Below are 25,057 nucleotides of genomic sequence, written 5' to 3'. Positions count from 1 at the left end.
CTCCTCCACCGCCTCCTCCACTTCCACCTCCGAATTATCCACGTGCAGCACCAGTCAGCCATCAGCCGGTAGCTGGAAGCAGTGTAGCACTGCTGTGGGGAAGCGTCAACAGGCCGTGCTGAAGCTGATATGCTTATGAGACAAACAGCACACCGCCGCAGAGCTGTGGCAGGGGATAAGAGACCAGACTGAGCTATGGCTCTCATCACTCAACCTACAACCATGCATGGTTGTGTCTGATAATGGCCGTAACTTGGGGGCAGCTTTGGAGCTTGGCAAGCTCAAACACATCCCATGCCTAGCCCACGTCTTTAACTTAGTGGTTCAGCGATTTCTCAAAACCTACCCCAATTTTCCTGAGCTACTGGTGAAGGTGTGCCGCATGTGTGCACATTTCCGCAAGTCGTCGTCAGCTTCAGCCGGTCTGTCAACGCTGCAGCAGTGCTTGAAATTGGCAGCTCACTGGCTGTTGTGTGACGTGAGCACACGCTGGAACTCCACATTCCACATGTTGTCCAGGCTTTGTGAGCAGAAGAGGGCAGTAGGGGAATATCAGCTGCAACATGGTCGTTGCCTTTCCAGTCAGCTTCCTCTCTTCACAAGCGAGGAGTGGGCATGCATGTCTGACCTCTGTGAGGTTCTAAGAAACACAGATGGTGAGCGGCGTTAACGCTATTATCAGCGTAACCATACCACTTCTGTGTCTACTCAAACGCTTGCTGTTCACAATTAAGGCCGACGCTTTGCATGTGGAAGAGGTGGAAATGGGGGAAGAAGACATTACACAGGGTGATAGCCAGACCACCCGCAGTTGGAGGAGGAGGAGCAGGAGATGGTTGCCTCCACTACAGAGGGTAGCACCCATGGAAGTGTAATTCCATCTGTTCAGCGTGGGTGGGCAAAAGAGGATGAGGAGATTCAGAGTCATCCTCCTGATGACGAGAGCGAAGTCTTCCCTGCTGGTACTCTGGCACACATGGCTGACTTCATGTTAGCTTGCTTGAGAAAGACCGGGAGCGGTCGAAACGTCGCAAGTCCTTGCTGTTGTATGGAATAAATCCACTTTATTCACCATTACCTGAAGAGTGCTGCGGATTTCTTTATATTTTACTATTTTGACTGTGGATCATCGGCCAGGATCCCGATCTGCTGGCACCAACATTACCGGGATACAAGGTACAATATATGGACTTTCCAAATTGGCTTTCTCTTTGAAAAATAGTAGTGCTGCCGGATCTACTTTATTGACTTCATGTTAGGCTACCTTTCCCGCGACCCGTGCTTTATACAAATTTTAGACAACACGGATTACTGGGTGTTCACCCTTCTCGACCCCCGCTACAAAGAGAATTTCCCATCTCTATTCCTATGATGGAGAGGACGAGCAAAACGGTGCAATACCAGAAGGTCCTTGTTGAAAAATTGCTCCAAAATTTTCCATCTGACAATGCTGGCGGCAGAGTCCGTAGTTCCTTGGGCATCCGAGGAGGGGAGACAAGGGGAACACACAGCAGTTCCAACAGAGGCAGGGCAAAACTTTCCAAAGCCTGGGACAGTTTCATGACACCCCGCCAGCACCCTCACCCTGATTTGCGCGGCCTACTGTCACAAGTCAAACAATTCTGCCAATACAGCTACTAACCACTCTTGTCCCAGACACTAAAACTTAGCTTTATTAAAAATAAGTGGAAAAGGTAAACACGTGAGCTAACTTAAAGATTAAAACTAGCTATACTCCACAAAGTGCTCTTCAAGACTGGTATACAGCGTAGGAGCGCAGGCGGGGGTGCACTAACCCGCACTGCCTTTCCTAGATCCCTGCTATATTAGCTGAGGTATTGCACTGTGCCTAATTACTAATATCCCCCCACGATTGAGGCGTGAGTTATGGAGCAAAGCCTGTTCATACTGAATGATTGACACTAAGTGCAGAGTTCAGTCTAGCACTGGTGAACTATGGCAAATAAAACCTAACTACTGCCCCCCAACATGTTTCGACAGCTAATCTGGCTTCATCAGGGGTAGTGGGCAGACTTGAATGGCGAACGCTGGTATGAGAAATTTATAGGCTACCTTCTCACTGACTGTGGAGATAGGAGCCAATCCAACCTAAGTGTAAAGGTGCCTACTTGAAGTGCCCTACAGGGATAAGGATTATAGCTGTGACGGACTCCCTCGTCACCTGCAATTGGGAGTTACCTTATGACCCGCTGAGCAGTGGACTTTGGCGCCCGGACTTACCTTCTGTATGCTCCGATAGCCCTCACTGCTCTTCAGCCGGAACTTAGCACTCTGAAGCCGGTGCTCCATGTTTCTGTGGCGCACTGCGCCTGCGCTCGGTCTTTATCTCTACAACACACTACTGTAGCCACTGCACCTGCGTTTGCACTTAGAGACAGTGCACACTATTCTTACAGGCACTGTGCCCAATTTGCAAATGACTTAATCGTGGGGGGTTATTAGTAATACACATAGCAGGGATCTAGGAAAAATTTTGGAAGATGGTGAAGGAGTACATAGCAGACTGTGTCAGCCTCCTCAATGATCCTTCAGTGCCTTACAACTACTGGGTGTCCAAGCTGGACACGTGGTACGAACTGGCGCTCTATGCCTTGGAGGTGCTGGCCTGCCCTGCCGCCAGCATTCTGTCTGAGCAGGTATTTAGTGCTGCTGGTGGCATCATAACAGATAAGCATATCCGCCTGTCAACTGAAAATGCTGACAGGTTGACTCTTATAAAAATGAACAAGGCCTGGATTGCCCCTGACTTTTTGATTCCACCAGAGGAAAGCTGCATAAAGGCACTTTAAATGTGTTGTTTATAATGTTCTGAATACACTGTATTCCCATGCACCCCTTTCACCACAAAAAAGGGTTTATGGTTGAAACTTCTTTTTCTCATCCTCCTCCTCCTCTTCCATCATATCAACATGCTTATTCATCGCATATAATGCCCTTGCATATAATTTTTTAGAGGGTCAGCTCACCTGCAGGCCCTCACATATAATTTTCTAGAGGGTCAGCTCACCTGCAGGCTCTCACATATAATTTTCTAGAGGGTCAGCTCACCTGCAGGCCCTCACATATAATTTTTTAGATAGTCGGCTCACCTGCAGGCCCTCGCATATAATGTTTTACAGGGTCAGCTCACCTGCAGACCCTCACCTACAAGTCCAGTCTCAGTAGGCAAGAGTCTGGTCAACACAATCCTCACCCTGATGGCACACTGGGTGAACGTCGTGAAGGCCGGGAACAAGTCGGCTGCTGGCACCAGACTTGCCCTCCAATAGATCCTAGTTATAGGAAAGTGTACTTATTCCAATAACAGGGCCTCTTAAGAGTGCTGTATTGTTATTTATCGACAGAGGGGTAGGGGTTAACCTTGTAGATTATCAGTTTGTTCAGCGTCATGGTAACAAGCGCATTAAACAATATCTGTGTTTTCTATTGATTTCACCCCTCTCTCCCATAAGTGTCTGACTGATATGGTGCATGATAATCAGTTGAGGGTGGGTGATTCCCATGTTGAGTCCATTTCTTGTTTTGTACTGAAGGGTTTTCCTGCTCCTCTAGTGCTAGGGTTACCATGGTTGACCAGACATAATCCTACCATAGATTGGCAAGCAAGAAAGATCAGTAATTGGAGTGATTTCTGTTTAGACAACTGTCTCTGCGCATCACTTTCTATGGTATCCAGTAAGATGTTACCCCTGTTTCTTTCAGATTTTTCTGACGTATTCTCTGAGGGTGGAGATCAGGAGTTACCCCCTCCCCGAGAGTATGATTATGCGATTGCAACATGCCAGTCCGCAAGGGTAGAACACATGAGGTTAACGGTGGATCGAAGTGTACAAACAGTTAATCGGTTACTGCACTGCTGACCCAGACGCCTCTCTGGGCCAGCAGTGCAGTGAAAGGGAGAACAGCACTGGATTCTCCGGGGCACACTCTATTACAGGAGACACCGGCCAGGTGGTGATCGAGGTGCCCTTGATGGTGATTGGGTTTCTGAGTGCTTGTGACACCAGCAGCTTGATGGTGCACAATGTTGAGAGTGGTAGTAGTGTGAAGTTAGAAGAATGAGGCAGGTTTAAATCCAACTGAGAACTTTACTATAACCAGGTTCTTGATAACAGTTTACATCCAGTAATAAAGTCTCTGATACACATGTGAGTTGGATGTGATAAATCCCAGTAACAGGCTGTACTTATAGTAATGTCTCAGGCTAGAGTAGTTAGTTATGTACTCACTGATATTCAGCTCTTTGCCTGGTTCTGTTTCTCCAGCTCTTTAATGGGGAGGCTGCAGGAAGCTAATAAGTCCTTCACCTTGAATCCAAAAGGTCCTTAAAGCCTGGTAAAATGGCTGTTGCCCTTTGTGTCTTTATCCACTCTTTTTCCCTTAAACTGACTTCAATTAAACACAGCTAGCAGCTGCACTTTCACTCCTTCAACTCCTTCTCTCAACTGACTAACTAGGCCTGAACTGCACTATATATACTGTGGTGCTACCCCCATCTAGAGGTAAAATGTATGTAGTGCACCTGACAGCCTGGTAACTGGGATTTCACATAAGGATGAAATACAGCATGACATTACAGATAACAAAACAAGCTTTTGCAGTACCCATGTACGCTCGTGGGACGTTGCATACCCCCTTTGTTTAATATGTGTCGCCCTCGACACATTCTGGATGAAGTCTCCTGAAAGATATAAAAGGGGAAAGCCTGCAGATACAGATATAAATAACAAACAGCATGAAAATACACCTTAGAAATACATCAAAGTATAATCTGGGTGACAAGGGGCCATCGTTCTCCTTCAAGACTGGTGATCTGGGGCGCTGACCTGGCACAGTGAACAGTCAAAACCAGGATAGTCCATAATGAAATCCAACAACAATTTTGCAGGAGGCTCACAGGGCATAAGTCTGTTCCCTGAGCAAAATGGTAATAGTAGAACATCACGGAGGCTCAGGTACGTTAAAGTCTATCTCCGGGCACAAGGTTTAAACGTGGCAACAAACAAGTAGAAGCAGGTTTGTAGAGAGTCCTTAGGGTAAGGCAAAACAATCAAAGTAATGTCTCACCCGGCTTTGTGGCTTCAGATTGTAAGGAAAGGGAATTACTGTTGAACAGGCAGGGCTGGAAGTCTTCTTCTCGGCCGCGATTGCAGAAATTCTCTGTAACGGGCAGGTGGTTGTCCATTAGTAGTCCGGTCGGATCGCTGAAGTGGTAGTGACTCCATAGACGTTGGTTCAAGAGAACTGGGTACATCAGGAATTTTTGAGGATCCTCCATGAGGTAGTTCTTCTGGCTGAAGTGGAACTGTATTTACCTTTAAGGGTACAGGAATGTTGAGCCACGGCATAAGGAACCACTGTAGAGGATCTGAGTCCAGTAACAGTCTCTCAATTGTCTGCATTGGTCCTTCTGGATCAGCTGATTTTTCAGGCACTTGTACTGTGGAAGAAATTTCCTCTTGAACAGCTCTTTTTAAACACAACTTAAGACGGTTGCGATGCACTATTGGTGGTGCTCTGTTTTCTTTAGTGATTTCATAGACACCATTCTCACCATTAGGAATAGCTGTGATGAGGTACGGTTTTCTTTCCCATTTGCTATCCAGATTGCTAGTGCGATGATTGTTTCTCAGCCACACATGGTTTCCAATTTTTAAAGGTTCTGCTTTAGCAAACTGGTTATAGTCGTACTGTTGTTTGTTGCGTGCCTTTGCCATACGGACTTGGACAATCTCTTGGGCATCAGCTAGGCGTTTTTTGATGTTCACTCACCCAATCAGTTTGTGGTAGAGGATTAATAAAATCTGGAACTTGCACATCCAAGGTGTGATCTGCAGGCAACTTTCCTTGACAGCCAAACATAAGATAATACGGAGTATATCCAGTAGAACAATGGATGGTATTATTGTAAGTATACATCAATTGAGGTAGTAAAGTTGGCCACTCAGTTTGCTTAGCAGGTGGTACAGCCCTCAATATTTCAATTAAGGTTTGATTCATTTTTCACAAAGTCTGTTACCTTGAGGATGGTAAGCTGTTGTTCTGATCTTCTGACAATTGTGAAGTGAACACAGTTCATGGAACAATTGGGACTCGAAGGCAGATCCTTGATTTGTAAGAATCTTTTCAGGGCATCCATAGGGCAACAGGAAGTTTTTCCAGAAAACATTTACAGTGGTTTTGGCTGTCAAGTCTTTAACAGGTTACAGCTATTACAAATTTGGTGTAGTGATCAATTATGGTCATGGCGTAGGTATATCCTGAGTGACTTGGTTGTAGCTTTACATGATCAATGGCCACTATTTCTTGAGGTGTTTTTACTTACGATGGGATGCAATGGTGCTCTTTGGTCATGTCTTTCACTTCTTCCAATGGCACAAGTAGAACATTCTCGACACCAACTCTCAATACCTCCTCTCATTTCAATCCAATAAAATCTTCTGGGATAGTAGCCTCAGTTTTTTGTACCCCAAAGTGTCCGGATCTATCATGGTACATTTCTAGGACGATTCTGGCATCTCAACGTGGTATAAGGATCTGGTACAGCCGAAGGTTTTGTGATTGGATCTTAGGTTCTTCTTAACATTAATCCCTTTTGCATGAAGAGTTGCTTTCGGTGTCTCCATAGCTTGAGTAACTCTGGATCTGCTTTCTCCTGAGGATTCTTACCAGGGTTCTTCCACTAGTGAAGACGTCTTGAATTTCACCTAATCCTTGATCCAACTTGATCTAACTTTCTTTTTTAACTTGGGATTTTGGATCTGTCTGTTCTTGGAATTGGAAAACGTCTTTACCCTTGATGGTTGATGACATCTTGTTGGGCAAAATGTCGGTAAAAAGCCAGCATTTCCACTTCTTCCCATATGTCAATCTGTTCAGTAGGGTCTTCTTTGGTAGGCAGGTGAGATAAAGCATCCGTATTTTCATTTGACTTGCCTGTTCTGTATTTGATGGTGAAGTCGTAGTTGGCAAAACGTGAGGCCCACTTTTGCTCTATGGCTCCTAACTTGGCTGTGTTGAGATGCGCCAGTAGGTTGTTATCAATATAGGCCACAAATGGGTTTGCTGCAAGGTAGTCTTTCAATTTTTCAATGATGGCCCAGACAAGTGCTAGGAACTCTAACTTGAAGGAACTGTAATTCTGGTCATTTTTCTTAGGACCTCTAAGACATCTGCTAGCATAAGCAATTACTCTCTCTTTAACTTCTTGCACTTGAGACAGGACAGTTCCCAGGCCTCTCTGACTGGCATCAGCGTAGAGATAGAATGGCTGTTGATAATCCGGATAGCCCAAGATAGGGTGTTCTGTCAACTTTTTCTTCAGGAGTTGGAAAGCGATTTCCCTTTCTTCATTCCATTCAACCGATATCTGGGATTTCTGGCACTTTTTAGGATGTCCTCTCAGGGGCTCTTGTATTGGTTCAGCAATCTGAACGAAGTGAGGGATGAATCGTCTGTAGTATTCTGCAAAACTAAGAACACTTCTCACCTCTTTTACTGTGGTAGGAGTAGGACAATTACGGACTGCAGAAATCTTTTCTGGGTCTGGCTTGACACCTTCAGAACTGACAACATGTCCCAGGTACTTGACTTCTGACTTTAGTAGATAGCACTTAGATGTCCATGCTTGATGAGGACTTGGAAAACTTCTGCAAGATGTTTTAAGTGATCCTCGTAGGATTTTGAATAGATGATTACATCATTCAGGTATAGCAGGACAGTTTCAAAGTTTTTGTGGCCTAAGCATCATTCTATTAGTCTTTGGAAAGTTCCAGGGGCATTGCAAAGTCCAAAAGGCATGCAATAAATTCAAATAGGTCCATAGTGGTAGTAAATGCTGCTTTTTCACGGTCTTCAGGGGCAATAGGTACCTGCCAGTACCCACTGATTAAGTCCAGGGTAGAAAAGTAAGCTGAGGATCCTAATGCTGTCAGGGACTCCTCGATTCTTGGTAAAGGGTAGGCATCCTTGTGGTGATTTGGTTAATCTTCCTATAGTCCACGCAGAATCGAATGTTACCATCTTTCTTTCAGACAAGGACTAGAGCAGCCCATGGACTATGGCTGTCTTGGATGATGTTTGAGTCTTTGATTTCTTAGATCATCTGTTTGACAGATTGGTACATTGTCGGTGGTATAGGCCGTTACCTTTCCTTGATTGGAGGATGTGAACCGGTAGAGATGGTGTGCTTAATTACACTGACTTCACCGTAATCTGTAGGGTGTTTACTGAAGACATGATGATGCTCTTTCATGACTTTTAAGACTCCTTCAATTTGTTCCTCAGGAATAGCGGTATCCCCCACGTTGAGTTCTTTCCACCATAATGTATCTGAAGGATGTTTTTGTGGATTTAGCTTCGTGGCAGATTTTTCAGTGGTAGCAGCAGGTACGCTGATCACATCTTGGAAAGTGACTTGTAGCAGTTGAGCCACAGGGCAGTGCTTGTTTAAAGTTATCCTATGATCACTTAAATTCAGAAGATGAATAGACACTTTACCTTGAGATACAGTCACTAGGCTTCTTGCAGCTCGGATTAAAGGATGGTCTTTTAGCATGATGAGCTCTACCAGGGCCTGGTAGTCTTGGCCTTGGATCCCAAGGATTATTGGTTGCTTACCTCGGATACGGGCACAGCAAATCTCTCCTCTTTCATTGGCAAATTTCTGTTGTCCACTTAACACACGGATAGTCTGTTCTATCGTCTTTTTGGAGGCAGGTGCAACGGTAGGCAAAAATTTTGCAAAGCTTCAAGCATTTAAGCATAACAGTTCATAAGGACGTTCATCCCTAGGACTACCGGAGGGTTGTTATCTTTCCTGACCTGCACAACAATGATACCTTGCTGGGGAAGAGTAGTTCCTCCTACTAGGAGAGTTGGCTCCCAGTAAACATGCACTGGCACAGGTTTGCCGTTGCTGGCTATAAGACTCAGCCAGGATTCTGGGGGTTGTGTTAACCGGCTCTGATCCCAGTATTTCTTAAATGCCGACTGTTGAATAGTTGTGACTTGAGACCCGATGTCTAATAAAGCAACAAAGGGAACCCCATTTATTTGGAGAACCACTTCTGAACGGGATCCTACATATCTGGGCATCCAGCGGGGATCTTCTGGACCTACTGGTTCATCTCCCGAGGGGCGGTCCTTGACCTCGAGGGTTGTCCTTTTAACTGCCAACAGATCATTTCTGTATGACCTGGCTTGTGACATTACGTGCAAGTGGGTCGCCTCCGAACACTGAAGCGGTCAGGAACATGTCCACCAGAATTTCTGGGAAATGTCTCTTTATAGTCCGGAGGGAAAAGTCTTATTACCGGTGTCTCATCCTCCAGCAGCAAGGTATTTTTCCACTGTTCTAGCTTTTTACATACTTTCTCCAGACTTTTGGTCAGAAAGTTGACTTGTTCTGTCAAGGCGGCAACTGCATCAGGAACCGAGGCTGGAGTTGCTTGACTAAACAAAGAATAACATTTTGGAGATGCAACTAGCTTATCCATAGACATTTCTGCAGGCCTAGTAGGCTCTGATGGTGTACTTATCCCCATAATAGTTATGGCTAACTCTTTGAAGTCTAGGAAAGTGGAATTTGAATGCTGAGCCGCTAACATCCTTAACTGACTTTTTAAGGCTTCTGTACTAACACCTTCAATGAATTGCTTCTTAAGTGTCTTTTCCTCATTTTCCGCTTTATGGGGGGTCTACCTGTACCACAGCTCTGAGGGCTTCCTGTAATGACAATGCAAAGTCTCTGAGTGACTCACCAGATTGCTGTTTCTTGCTGAAGAACCTCATCTTGACCTCCGACACAGTCTTGGGTTCAAAGATGGTGCAGAGCTCTTCAAATATCTGCTCCAGCATTTTGCTCTCTGAGCTTGGCCAGGACTTCACTTCTCTGAGGGCAGCTCCTTCCAATTGCGCAAACAGAATTTCCATTTGTTGCTCTACTGTCACAGGGTACAACCAGAAAATAGCAAGAATCTTTTCTTTAAAGTCTTTTAAAGTGTGAGTATCATGGGAACCAGGGTGCACCAAAGTACTGTAGAGGCATCATATTTGGCGCTGCAGCGGCTGGTTCTGTGTTAGGAGCGGCTGTGGCTACTGCGGGGGACCTGTTGAGATCAGGCTGCACATTATCTTCCTACACAGACATAGTAACAGCAGATGCTTGATAAAACGTAGATTACACACAGCTTTACGCACTTGTTAGGTTGCGATGGGCCACCTTTATTTTGTGGGTGAATAGCCCTTTAAGAATCGCGGTGCCAGCCAAATAAGGTACTTAGTAGGGCAGCTGGTGTATAAGAACAGTCCCAGCAAGAGTCTTTCTATAACACAGTTACATACAGATTCCGTGGAGGATGGCTGGTAGTCGCCTTCCCTTTTTCCCCGTTTGCTTACACTCCAAGTCTCGTGTCTTTTTCGGGCGTGCGTATGCACATCACGCTCCCCTCTTGTGCGCGGATTCTCCCTCCAGTGTGTCTGACAGAAATAAGAGGCGGTGCAATGTTTTGCATACAAGGCCGGCCTTCCCGGATCAATACAATGAAGGTATAAGGGTCCGTCAAAGTTATTTTGCATATGGGGTGGCACTCAATTTTACCACCAAGCAGGGCTTTTGTAGAGTGATGGCGCAGCAGTAACTTAGATAAGAAGGCCTCCAGCAGCCATTTTAGGTTCAAGGTCAAAGTCAATTCAGTCACAGCAAGCAGCTCCAGTGACACCAAAATCTGCAATTTTGCCAGTTCCAACAGTGCGATTTCAAATTAGGCAGTTGGAACAGTATATCCATGCAGTTTTTAAGCATTTTAAACATTTTAAACATTTTTTTAGCCCAATAAAACAGTCAAACAAATGGGGCTCATTCACATAAGGCACAGAGGATATTGATTCTGTTCTATAAGGCATAGAGGATATAGATCCTGTTCGTGACGACAATTTATGCAACATGCCAGTCTGTAGGGGTAGAACACGAAAGCTTCACGGTGGGCCAAAGTGTACAAACAGTTCATCGGTTACTCACGGTTTAGCAGACGCCTCCCTGGGCCAGCAGAAGAACACCGTAAAAACATAAGAAATGCCATTTTATGTCACCTTACATCACAAAAAGTGTAATAACAAGCGATCAAAAAGTCATACGCACCCCAAAATAGTGCCAATCAAACCATCATCTCATTCCGAAACAAAATGAGCCCCTACACAAGACAGTCACCCAAAAAATAAAATAAAACTATGGCTTTCAGAATGTGGAGACACCAAAGAATCATAATATTTTGTTTATTGCTTTGTTAAACAAACAAATAACCCAAAAAATTTGATATTTGATATTGTCGCGTACGTGACAACCAGCTCTATAAAAATACCACATGATCTAACCTGTCAGATGAATGTTGTAAATAACAAAAAATAAAAACGGTGCCAAAACAGCTATTTCTTGTTACCTTGCTTTACAAAAAGTGTAATATAGAGCAACCAAAAATCATATGTAAAGTAAGTAGAATGTAACGTGCTTGTTAAAACAATACCTTTATTAGTATAAGGGGGTAACGGAGCAAATAATTGCTCAAGTGATATCCTATATTTAAAGAAGGATACTCTTTAAGAAAAACTCCTACTATGAATAGGATAGTTAGTTACAGGGAGAGATAAATGGCCACTTAGTGTGAAAGGTATAACAATAAGGAGACAGGTGAGGGGGGGGGGGGGGAGGATTATTGCTATAGGAAAGAAATATATTTCCCTAGATGTCCATAGAGATCTAAATCCTGTGCCCAGGGATACCCCCTGATGGTGGAAGTACCCTGTCCCTGGGCACATGATTTAGATCTCAGCGGATCAAATGGAGGCAATACTACAGCAGCTGGTCCGGGCTAATGCCCAACAAGCCGAGTGCAATGCGCAACAGCAAGCAGCGAATGCCCATCAACAACAGACAAACAACCTGTTGATTCAACAGATGGCGGCCATGCAAGAGACCCTACGAGCATACCAGCAAGGAACCCCACCTGCAGTGACTCTGTTTCCGTCTGCTGCCAGAGATAAAGTGATAAAGTCCGGTCAGCGCTGAGGAAAATAAGTCCTGAGGACGACAGGGAGGCATTCTTCGCGGTATTTGAAAGGACGGCGGAGCGGGAAAACCTGCCGTCTGAACAGTGGGCTGAGGTGGTGGCACCATTCCTGGTAGGAGACGCCCAGAAAGCCTATTTTTACCTCAGTCGTGAGGACGCCCAGGACTATGACTAACTTAAAGGGAACCTGTCACCAGGATTTTGTACATAGAGCTGGGGACATGGGCTGCTAGATGGCCACTAGCACATCTGCAATACCCAGTCCCCATAGCTCTCTGCGCTTTTATTGTGTTAAAAAACAGTTTTGATCGATATGCAAATGACCTGATATGAGTCCTGTATCCGGAGATGAGTCAAGCGGAAAGGAGCCCAGCACCGCCCCGCGTCCTCCGAATCTCCTCCTTGCTGGCTGACGTCACAGAGCATGGAGCGCCGAAATCTCGCTATGCGCGAGCTAGCGCATGCGTAGTTCGTTCCCTGTGCTAATGCCAGCACAGGGAATGAACATGATGCCGACACTGCGCATGCGCTAGCTCGTGCATCGCGAGATTTCGGCGCTCCAGCTCTGTGACGTCAGCCAGCAAGGAGGGGATTCGGAGGACGTGGGGCGGTGCTGTGCTCTTTTCCGCTTGACTTATCTCCGGATACAGGACTCATATCAGGTCATTTGCATATCGATCAAAACTGTTTTTTTAACACAATAAAAGCGCAGAGAGCTATGGGGACTGGGTATTGCAGATGTGCTAGTGGCCATCAAGCAGCCCATGTCCCCAGCTCTATGCAAAAAATCCTGGTGACAGGTTTCCTTTAAAGGTGAGATCTTGGCTCGGATGGGGGTTAACACGTATGTGCACGAACAAAGGGTGTACCAGTGGACTTTTTAAGAGGCCCGCTGGGTCTCAGGCATATGACTTGCTGCACCTGGTAAAGAAGTGGCTCCAGACAGAGACCTTGAGTCCCTCACAAATGATTGAGCGGGTGGTAGTGGACCGTTCTGTGCGTATGCTGCCGAGGGCCATACAGCGCTTGGTGGGCCAAGGAGACCCAGGCAACCTTGATCAGTTGGTTAACCTGGTCGAGCGGTATATGGCGACCCAGGACTTGATACAGGACTCTGCTCAGTTGAGACACGCCAGCCCACCTCCTAGCCTAGGGAGCCAGGAGCAAGGGCCCGGCCTTCTATGGGGGAAGGGACGCTACCAAAACTCCTGTGAGGCGAGTCCCGGGGACCCGCAAGGACACTGTGTTTCGGTGCTGGCGCTGCCAAGGCCCGGGACATGTTGTGGCTAACTGCCCTATGACTTCTGAACCCATGGACTGCGGGTTCGCTCGCCGGTCCTTGTTATATGCATGACCTATGTGTATTGCTGACCCTCTGCTGGCCGCTGATATGCCTCCCTTATGCCAGGTTTCTGTTAATGGGTACCCGGTCAAGGCACTGCTGGATTCTGTGAACCTGGTAACCCTTGTGCATGAGTCACTGATTTCAGAAGAAATACTAGGAAATCAGAAAATAGCCATAGTCTGTATCCATGGACACCTCCGTGAGTATCCCACAAAGAGGGTTACCCTGTCCGCATCAAGATGGGAAGTACAACATGGTGTCGGGTGGGGCGACATCTCCCGTATGACGCCACTTTGGGAAGAGACTTACCCATTTTCTGGACACTGTGGAACTACGGTACGGATTATCTTAGGGGGGAAAACTGTCCGGGCCCTGAACCCGATGACCCCGATGCTGGGGTACCAGCCATAGGGGGTCACCGCCACAGATATAGAGTGTAATTCCGATAGGTTTCCCCTAGAGGTGTTGGCTGGTGAGACGGTAGAGACCCCATCCATCCCGGACCTGGAGGTGTCCCGAGAAATGTTCGGGACAGCCCAGCTCCAGGATCCTACATTGATGCGGGCGAGAGAAGGGGTAACCGTAATCAATGGCGTGGCTCAGCATCCAGAGCAGAATCTGTGTTTCCCCACCTGGCTTTTAACCAAGACCTATTGTACAGGGTGGACAAGGTGCAAAAAGAGGAAATAGAGCAGCTGGTGGTACCCCAGCCTTACCGCCGGATGGTGTTAGACACGCATGTACTGGGAGGTCATCTGGGGGTAAAAAAGACCCAAGAGCAAATATTGCAGCGTTTTTTTGGCCCGCGATACATGAGGTTAGGAGGTTCTGTCAGTCCTGTCCTGTGTGTCAGATAACCAACCGTAGCCCCACCGTAGTCCATTGGTACCTATGCCAATCATAGAGGTACCATTTGAAAGGATAGCCATGGATCTGGAAGGCCCTATAAATAAGTCGGCAAGAGGTCACCAGCATATCTTGGTGGTCTTAGATTACGCTAACAGATATCTTGAGGCAATTCCACTGCACCATACATCGGCTAAGCTTATAGCCAAATAATTAATAGGCATGTTCTCTCAGGTAGGGATACCTAAGGAGATCTTGACAGACCAGGGGACTCCCTTTATGTCGAAGGTCATGAAGGAATTCTGCCGGTTGTTAAATGTTAAACACTTACACACGTCTGTTTACCATCCCCAAACAGACGGACTTGTGGAAAGGTTTAACAAAACTTTAAAGACCATGCTCAAGAGAGCTGTGTCCAAGGATGGGAAGGACTGGGATCTTTTGCTGCCGTATGTATTATTCGCTGCATGAGAAGTGCCCCAGGCCTTCACTGGGTTCTCGCCCTTTGAACTATTGTACGGCAGACATCCTCTGGGGTGGCTTGACGTAGCTAAAGAAGCATGGAAGCAACAGCCCACCCCACCCCACACAAGAGTGTTATCGAACACATAGAGAAATGCAAGAAAGAATAGGGACAGTTCTGCCGATTGTCCGGGAGCATATGGAGGCGGCACAACTGGCCCAGAGCCGGGTATACAACCGGGCCGCCCAGGTAAGGACTTTTAACCCGGGCGACTGAGTACTGGTACTTGTTTCCACGGTCAACAGTAAGTTCCTTGCTAGGTGGCAGGGACCCTACGAAGTGATGGAGAAAGTAGGACCAGTGAACTACAAGGTATACCAGCCGTGTTGGCGAAAGCCAGAGCAGGTATACCATGTTAATGTACTAAAGCCCTGGAGAGATAGGCGAAGAGTATGTTTGGGGATCTCTGTATTGACTGCGGGGAAGGCTCTGCCACCAGTGATCCCAGAGAAAGCCTCCTCTGCGGTGAAGATAGCAGATGGCCTGTCTACTAAACAGGTTCAGGAGGTCAAAGAGTTTGTGAATCGGAATAGGGATGTATTCTCCGAACTTCCTGGACGCACCTCCATAGTCCGACATGACATTGTCACCGAGCCCCTGGTAAAAGTTTGCTTAAAGCCATATCGGATGCCTGAGGCTCGGCGACAAGCCATCTCTGACTAAGTAAAGTCGATGTTGCGAATAGGGGTAATTGAAGAGTCTCGAAGTGAGTGGGCTAGTCCAATAGTCCTTATACCAAAACCAGACGGAACATTACGATTCTGTAACGACTTCCGGAAGCTCGGTGAAGTATCAAAGTTTGACGCCTTACCCCATGCCTCGGGTCGATGAATTGATAGAACGGTTAGGGCAAGCACGATACTTTTTGGTCTTGGACTTCACAAAAGGGTACTGGCAGGTGCCCTTAAGGGAGGCTACAAAGGAGAAAACTGCCTTTGTCACCCCCGAAGGGCTGTTTCAGTATAAGGTGTTGCCCTTTGGCTTACATGGCACACCTTCCAACGGTTAATGGATATCATCCTTCGGTCCCATCGTCAGTATGCTTCGGCCTATCTTGATGATATTGCAGTGTTTAGCAGACTGGGAGAGTCACTTACCCAAGGTGCAGGCGGTGGTAGACTCTCTCCGGAAAGCGGGGTTGACCGCCAACCTGAAGAAATGTACAATAGGGTTGGAAGAAGCTCGGTACCTGGGGTATGTAATTGGACAGGAAGTCATTAAACCCCAGGTAAATAAAATAGAAGCCATACAGAACTGGCCCAGATCCCTTACGACGAGGCAGGTAAAAGCTTTTTAAGGGTTAGTGGGATATTACCGGAGATTTATTCCCAATTTTGCCACGTTGTCTTGTCCATTAACAGACCTCCTGAAAGGACGGAAGTCTGTAATGGCTAGCTGGAGTGTTCAGGCAGAGGAGGCCTTCAGGTTACTAAAGTCGGTGTTGTGTCAGACCTCAGTCCTAGTTACACCCAACTTCAATAAAGAGTTTATTGAACAGACAGATGCCTCTGAAGTAGGTCTAGGTGTTGTACTGTCTCAGGAGGTTAAAGAGGAGGAGCATCCCATTAGTTTCCTGAACCGCAAACTAACGCCAGCCGAATCTAGGTATAGTGTAGTGGAGAGGAAGTGTCTCGCCATCAAATGGGCACTTGAATCGCTACGCTATTATCTGCTGGGGAGGACGTTCTGCCTGTTGACTGATCACTTACCTCTTACGTGGATAAGTCAGGCGAAGGAGAGGAATGCTCGGGTCACCAGATGGTTTCTCTCCATGCAGAATTTTAAGTTTACAGTGGAACACAGGTCGGGGACACTGCAGGGGAATGTCAGGTGTAAGACATCCGATTATAAACCCAGACAAAACTGCGCTCATGGAATGTCCTGAATATTAGAGATCCTCCAAATAAAATATATCATCTCCGAATCACCATACAATAATAAGAATTAAAATAGTCATAGGAAACAAAATGATTAAAAATTCAATATATCCAATAAAGATATTTTATATCAAGTCTTCAATTATAAAACTTAAAAAATCCAGCGCTAGTGGGACATACAAAGAAGAAAATACCCAAGGATTCCCCTACTGGTAAATTCATGCGAGATGAGTGAAGCACATGACTTCTACAAATACAGGGGTGGTGGGGACCCCACTTGTTGGGTTTATCTACAGGTATATTTTGGTCAGGGTGTACAGATTAAGATGATATTCCTTTAGGAGGACGAGTAATGGCTTCTATGTAATTAGACAATCCTTACCTGGGTCGTCACTTGGTGGGTGAACTTCCACATTAATGATAAAACCCAGTAAGAGCTGACGGTTTCTTGACAAGCTCATATTTGATGTTTTTAATTTTACAAATACTTATAAAAGGTAGAACAGACTGGGGCTGGAATATGTAGTTATATTTTTATATCGGGCCCTGTAGGATTTTTTTATTTCCTCTCCCCAAACATTTTTGTTTAGAGGGGATATACATACAGTATAAACTTTCACTTTTTATTAGAGCTGTCCTTTGATGACCGGTATTCATTCAATACAGAAGACATAATACGTGTTTGGGAAGCTCTCACAGTGGTCCCAATCATCATTCCAAGCCCTCGGCCACCTCTGGTAACTCAAAGCAAGGTTCTGTTTTATCTCCCTGTAAAAAGGAGTGTCTGACGGAATAAAGCCAGTTAGTGACACTTACTACCATAAAAAAAAAAAACATAAGGGCTGTTTCACACGAGCGGATGCCGTGCGTGACATCCGCTCTGTGAATGACAGCCAAGACCCGATGCAGACTGCAGAGGCACAGAGCATTAACATGATTGATAATGCTCCGTGCCTCTCTGATCTCTTTACTACGAAATCACAATGACAACTTTATCTCACTGTGATTTTGTAGTAAAGAGATCACAGAGAGGCACGGAGCATTATCAGTCATGTTAATGCTCCGTGCCTCTGCAGTCTGCATCGGGTCTTGGCTGTCATTCACAGAGCGGATGTCACGCACGGCATCCGCTCGTGTGAAACAGCCCTAAGGGTGGCCACTAGTGGGCTAAGCATGGAGATGGCTTCTCTCTGTGAATTTTATGCTGTGTAACAAGAGTTACTTTCTGGTTAAAACATTTCCCACATTCTGAGCATGAAAATGGCTTTACTCCTGTGTGAATTATCTGATGTGTAACAAGATGTGATTTACGCTTAAAACATTCACCACATTCTAAGCATGAAAATGGCTTCTCTCCTGTGTGACTTCTCTGATGTGTAACAAGAACTGATTTCTGATTAAAACATTTCCCACATTCTGAACATGAAAATGGCTTCTCCCCTGTGTGAATTCTCTGATGTCTATCAAGAACTGATTTCTGATTAAAACATTTTCCACATTCTGAGCATGAAAATGGCTTCTCCCCTGTGTGAACTCTCTGATGTCTAATAAGAGCTGTTTTATCCTGAAAACATTTCCCACATTCTGAACATGAAAATGGCTTCTTCCCTTTGTGAGTTCTCTGATGTATAACAAGTTCTGATTTCTGCTTAAAACATTTCCCACATTCTGAACATGAATATGTTGTTTCCCCGGTGTGAACGTTCTGATGTCTAATAAGAGTTGATTTATGCTTAAAACATTTCCCACATTCTGAACATGAAAATGGCTTCTCTCCTGTGTGAATTCTCTGATGTACAACAAGATGTGAATTATTGTTAAAACATTTACCACATTCTGAACATGAAAATGGATTCTCTCCTGTGTGATTTCTCTGATGTATAACAAGATGTGATTTATGCTTAAAACATTTACTACATTCTGAACATGAAAAAGCCCTCTCCTCTGTGTGATTTCTCTGATGTCTCACTAATTCTGATTTATATCCAAAAAATCTTCCACATTCTAAACATGAAAAATGCTTCCCTCTTATGTGAGCTGTTGGATGTTTTTTAACACCTTTTCTGTGACTTTTATTCTGTGTTACAGTCTGTGATGAATCAGAAGATCGGACCTGTTTAAAAGGATCAAATAATACATTTTTGCTGTGATTGGATGAAGATATATCTTGGATATTGGCATGCTCTTCATATATATCTTGTATGATACCCCGATCATCTACTTCAAAATCTGAAGATACCGGATCTTTCTCTATGTTCCTGGTACAGTCATCTGCCAAGAAAAAAGACATCTTATTGATGAATTATATAGCAAAATATTTTATTGAAATTTTATTACATTTCAGTATAAAATAAAATCCACAGAAAGGTATGGCACAAAATACAAGAATTAACTGACTAAAACAGTGGTGGCCAAAAACATCACGATCTAATAGTAGACTGAGGGGTATAACTAGGCCAGGTTGGCCCCCACCTTGAGCAACTTCGCTGCAACCTCCACCCAGTCATTTTAAATACTTTGAGACAGTGACAGGTCTCACACAGGTTAGAGGCAAGGAAGGGGTGGATAGTGTGGTCCATACCCCTATTCCACCACAGGTGAGACCAGCTGGAGGTACTCAGGCTGGCATAAAGCACCTCCCATGGTGTCAGTAAAGGGGGAGTGTATTACCCGTGGACAGAGGCCTGGAGGCTCTGTGAATGTGGTCTCAGCCAGGCAAGGCTGAGGGACCACGAGGCTGGGAGAAAGCCTGGACTGACTTTGTTAGAGCCTGGAAGTGAGCTGGACTACTGGCTAAGAAAGCCGCATGTGATGACAGTGTGTGAACGGTGCTTTAGGTGAGTCAGGGATATGACTGTGTTTAGGTAGAGCCTGGACTGAGAAAGGCGTTTATTAAGTATTGTTTTGTTTTTGATGGTGTGCCACAATAAATGCATTGTTTGGACCTTGAATCAGGTGTCCTGAAGCCCTATCTGTGAGGTTGATCCCCTGAATGAAAGGTACTCCTCACAATACATCTAAATAAAACATTTCCTAGCAGTAGACAAGAGGCATTGAATGCCCCCTTAGTTCCCGACACCATAGTTATCTCCCCTAAGAGTCCGTTTCACAGTAGAATTCCCGTTTAGTGCCCTCAGGACAATGCCCTTAATGTCTCCAAACAGTAGTTATGCCCCCTTAGTGCCCCTTACAGTAGTGAAGATCCTTAATATCGAGCACACCATGCTCTTCCCAGCAGCAGACGTGATGTGAGGATGTCATCTCTCCTGCAGAGCTGAGGAGAGCGCACAGGCCTGGGGATTATCTCAGGTCTGTGCGCTCTCCCTCTCAGCCCAGCAGGTACAATGACATCACTGTATCACACCTGCTGCTGGGGAGAGTGCAGGCCAGGGAATGAGACCTGGGCTATAATGGATGACAGATACAGCAGCTGGACTCGGAGGGAGGAGAGTAGAATGGACAGTAGGAAGCACATTCCTGTCACTCTCACAAACTGGATGGCACGCTCCATAAAATCTTTCTTTTTTCGTGGATTAATATTTAGTGCCTGCGATTCATATATAAACACCATCCATTGGGGGGCGTGGCCAACTGCCGACATGAGCGGCCGCATCTGATCTGAGCTCCGGCTTAGCATCCTGAACAATCCTGAGCATTGACACGGTCTACCTACTCACAGGATAGACGGGTGACATTACGAGACCTTACAGAATCTCATCATGGGTCCCAGCAAAGCTCAAGCGGCGGCTGACCGCCTGAAAGAATATGTGCGCCAAGACTCCCAGCATGGCGCCGCAACGACTAGTACGCCCCGCACTCAACACACTCACGGCCAAGCGGCTCAGCAGGCGATCGACGAAGAACACGATACCCCAGAGCACTCGCCCAAACAGGCGCATGAACAGCACTTGTACGTGTGGATGTAGGCCTCCTTAGAAAAGATGTCCAGCAGCTCAGAGAGCGGGTGAAGGGAGCGGAGGAGAGGATCTCAGACCTGGAGGATCTCACTCGCCCCATACCAGCCAAGATCCATGCCCTGGAGGATTCGGTCTCCTTGTGGAGGCAAAAGTGTGATGATCTGGAGAACCGAGCCAGGAGGAATAATGTGCGCATTTTGGGCCTACCGGAGCGCTCGGAGGGGCCTGATCCTGCCACTTTCCTGGAAGCCTGGTTTAAATCTACCTTTCCGGAGGCAGCCTTCTCCATGGCGTACGCAGTAGAGAGGGCCCATAGGGTTCCAGCTCGCCCACCGCCACCTGGGGCTCCACCTAGACCGCTGCTGGCACGTATGCTGAATTGGAAGGATCGTGACCTTATCCTTACACAGGCAAGGAGGAAGCAGACCATCATGTATGAGAATACCAAAGTGTCCTTGTTTCCAGATTTCTCCGCCGAGCTTCAGAAAAAGCGTGCGACCTTCGTTTCTGTCAAGAGGAGGCTTCGAGACATGAACTTAGCTTATTCCATGGCATACCCCGACAGGCTGAGGGTGGTGGATGGAGAATAATCGCACTTCTTTACTGACCCTAGGGAAGCGGATGATTGGGTCGCAAGGAAACTGCGCAGGGTGGCGCCATCTTGAGGTGTGGTATGGCTTTGATACCTCTTTCTCTCTCCCTCTTTTCTTGAACCGGGACTTTGTCAACAGGACTTGTTGCTCTCTGAGGGTGGTGTGTGGCTACTTATACTATGTGGACATGTTCAGCTCTGGACTTTATAGTGATCGTGAACAGCCACCCCGGAGTGAGTTTTGCCATTACTTAGTTATGTCATTCGTTATATGTCAATATGCTATACAATATTATGGGAGATGGTCAGATACCTGCATGGTTTTGCTACCACCTTGTACTATGCAGGTCCCTGATTTTGTTGCCACAGGGAAATCAATTTCCCATTCTGGGCGAAATGCACGTTATTGCACTATTTGTTTTTGGCATGTCCTGTTTTGCCTTATGTTTGTATACTTGGTTTGGGCATTAAGTGGTACACCATTTAGTACAGGTAGAAAAGTGGATGTGAGTAGTGGCGTGGTGGGAGGAGGCTGCTCGACATTGCAGCAGAAGCGTAGACCCGTATTGATATGTGAGGTGCGAATGCTATGGCCGCCTTAAATTTAATGTCCTGGAACGTGAGAGGGCTTGGGGACGTGGGTAAAAGGTTGTCTGTTTTTACACATGTCCGCCGGTATGCTCCTCACATACTTAGTCTACAGGAGACCCATTTGACGGCTGATACTTCCGCCAGACTGCGGAAACCGTGGGTTCAATGTGCATATCACTCATATGGTACCTCGCATTCCAGGGGTGTGTCTCTGTTAATTAACCGTTCTGTCAGATGGGAGCTACATACGTCTGAGAGCGACACGGAGGGTAGATATGTTTTTGCTTATGCGCATGTGAATGGCGCTCCGTTTGTGATCCTGAGCGTTTACTGTCCCCCTCCTGCTGATCTAACCATTCTACAAACTGCAATCATATTTGCAGCTCAATTCCCGCATGCGAAACTTTTGTGTGTGGGGGACATTAATATGGTCATGGATTCACGGAGGGACCGCTTCCGTGCTTCCCCGGCCTCGCCGGCTCATAGCCCCCCTACTTTGCTGGCGGCTTGGGCTGGCGAGGTGGGTTGGCTAGACTTCTGGAGAGAGAAACACCCAGATCTCGTAGAATATTCCTGTTTTACTCCTTCCCAGGGAGCTCTGTCCAGAATAGACTACATGTTCGGATCCCCTGATGCCTACTTGGAGCTGTCCAACGTTTTTTATGGCCCTCAAAATGTGTCTGACCATGCGCCCTTGATCGCGCAGTTCAATGTCGCACAGGGAATGACCCCCAGTTTGAAAATGAGGATTCATCCATTTTGGCTGACCTTATTGAAGGAGCAGGATAGGATACCGGACCAACTGCAGGTTTTCCTTGGGGTGCATGATGCTGAGACGAATGCTCTCCTTTTATGGGAAACGATGAAGGCATATCTGAGGGGATGCCTTAAATCATCGATTTCTTTTATCAAGAGGGATACTAGGAAAAAAGAGGACTCCCTTAATACTTGTGTTAGGGAAGCTGAAGCTAGGTTCATATCAGATCCTTCGGAGACACATAGGCAGGATTGGCTGTTGAAAGGCAAGATGTATTTAGTCCACTTGCATTAAAAGAGTAACCGCAGGCTATTCTTTTATAAGCAGCAGGCCTTTGAGGTAGGAAATAAGGCGGGGAGACTTTTGGCTCAAATAGTGCATAGAAATACCTCTGCACCGCCGGTTTTACGTATTCAGGCTCTGGATGGAGTGATCAAAGACTCTGTACCGGACATAGTGGCGTGTTTTGCTGACTTCTATCGTGAGTTATATCAATCACGAGTGTCTTACTCAGAGACGGAACTTGAGCGTTACCTGGATGAGATATCTTGTCCATCACTCTCAATGGAAGACAGCAACCTACTGGAGGAGGACATAACTCTGGAGGAGGTACAAGCCGCAATTGCCGGTTTGGCAAATGGGAAGTCTCCTGGCCCTGACGGGTTGCCTCTGGAGGTATACTCCAGGTATGTTGACATTCTTGGACCACAACTGAGAGAGATGTTCAAGGAAGCGTGGCCTCTTGGTAGACTCCCAGACTCCCTGTATGATGCATCCATAGTGGTGATCCTTAAACCGGACAAAGAGCCGACGGACTGTGCCTCCTATCGGCCAATATCTTTGCTGAACCTGGATTACAAAATCCTGACAAAGATCTTGGCCAATAGGTTGAACAAAGTAGTGTCTAACATAATTCATTGCGATCAAACTGGGTTCATACCAGGAAGGTCTACCTCTAATAACATCCGCAGAGCGCAAATCATAGCCCAAATTGGAGCCTGCCGTGGGAGACAGTGGGCGATGGCTTCATTAGATACGGCCAAGGCCTTCGATTCGCTAGAGTGGCCGTACCTGCTGAGGGTATTGGGGAAATTTGGCTTCGGCCCTAGGTTCTTACAATGGATTCGGATATTATACAACAATCCGAGAGCTAGTATCTTAGTTAATGGTGCGGCCTCCCCCTGCTTCCCACTGCAGAGGGGCACGAGGCAAGGCTGTCCTCTCTCTCCCCTATTATTTTCAATTGCCATTGAACACCTGGCTTTGCGTATCCGTCTTGACTCAACATTTAAAGGGGTTGGGTTGGGGGGGGAGGGAGGACAGAGTAGGCCTGTATGCAGATGACCTCATACTGTATATGAGCGATATGGGTACCTCCTTACCACGAGCGATCACGATTATAGAGCAATTCGGCCATTTCTCTGGGTTGCACATTAACTGGGCTAAGTCTGCCCTGATGCCTTTATGGCGATCCGATTGGCCTGCAGTTTATCATAACCTTAGGGTAGTAGACCACTTTAAATATTTGGGGATTATCATCACCCGAGTGCCGGGAGACTCTTACTCCAGGAATGCCGCCCCCCTGGAAGTCATATTCACTGAGAAGTTTAAGGTGTGGAAAACTCTCCCTCTGTCTGTTATGGGCAGGATTAATCTGATCAAAATGGTCTTGTTGCCTAAAGGGTTGTATGTTTTGGAACATGCGTGCACCCCAATACCACGGAATCTCTTGGACCGGCTTCATTCCTCAATGATTCAGTTCATTTGGGGCAGAGCCAGGCACAAACTCGCCATGAACACATTACAGAGGTCCAAAGCGCAGGGAGGGGCGTCGCTGCCGAATTTCCATCTGTATTTTCTGGCAGGACAACTGAGGTTCTTAGCCGGGTGGGTTAACGGGGAGCCCTTGCAGAACATGGAATACTACTTACAGCAACACCTGGACATATCTAACTTGTGGCCAGTACTGGAGAGGGTTGGCTACTTGTCGAGACATTTATTACCGGTACATAGGCTGGCACAACAAGTTTGGAGGGATGCTAAACTGAGGCAGTATCAAGACTGGGCCGACACCATACCTTTATGGGATAACCCTTTATTCCCCCATCTGCAAGGGATAGCGGGTACACACGCCTGGGCAGAGTCCGGAATTATAGCTTTGCGGGATTTGTATAGTGAAGGCGTCCTACGCTCCTTCTCTCAAATCCAAGAATGATATGGTTTAGCACGCACCCAATTCTTTAAATATCTACAGATTAGGCATGCTCTGCAGGAACAATTTAGGGATAGAAATAGGGCCATTTCTTCTTACCCCCTTATAGGAGTTATTCAATCACAGGGACCCCGGGGCATAGTATCTGTACTTTACACCCATCTCTTAGAGAATCACATGTCGGCACAACCTATGCTGGCTGAGGCAAGATGGAAAGGGAATATCCCGCTTCTCTCAGCGGAGGATTGGTCAGAGGCGTTGGAAGCAGTAACTAAGGTATCTCCCTCGATCAATAATAGGTTGATCCAGTT

General features: G+C 46.3%; 1 protein-coding gene across 1 annotated transcript in view; it reads right to left on the bottom strand.

The window, feature by feature from the left end:
• The window catches only part of LOC122940391, a 1,778,572-nt gene that overhangs the window by 901,763 nt on the left and 851,752 nt on the right, over positions 1–25,057 (bottom strand). Inside the window, exon 10 of the mRNA XM_044297042.1 lies at positions 17,914–18,623. Within this exon, the coding sequence (XP_044152977.1) occupies positions 17,914–18,623 (710 nt within the window). The remainder of the gene's footprint in view (positions 1–17,913; positions 18,624–25,057) is intronic.

This window comes from Bufo gargarizans, chromosome 6 (assembly GCF_014858855.1).
Source record: "Bufo gargarizans isolate SCDJY-AF-19 chromosome 6, ASM1485885v1, whole genome shotgun sequence".
Classification (NCBI taxonomy): Eukaryota; Metazoa; Chordata; class Amphibia; order Anura; family Bufonidae; genus Bufo; species Bufo gargarizans.
This window is presented reverse-complemented; position numbering and strand designations above follow the sequence as displayed.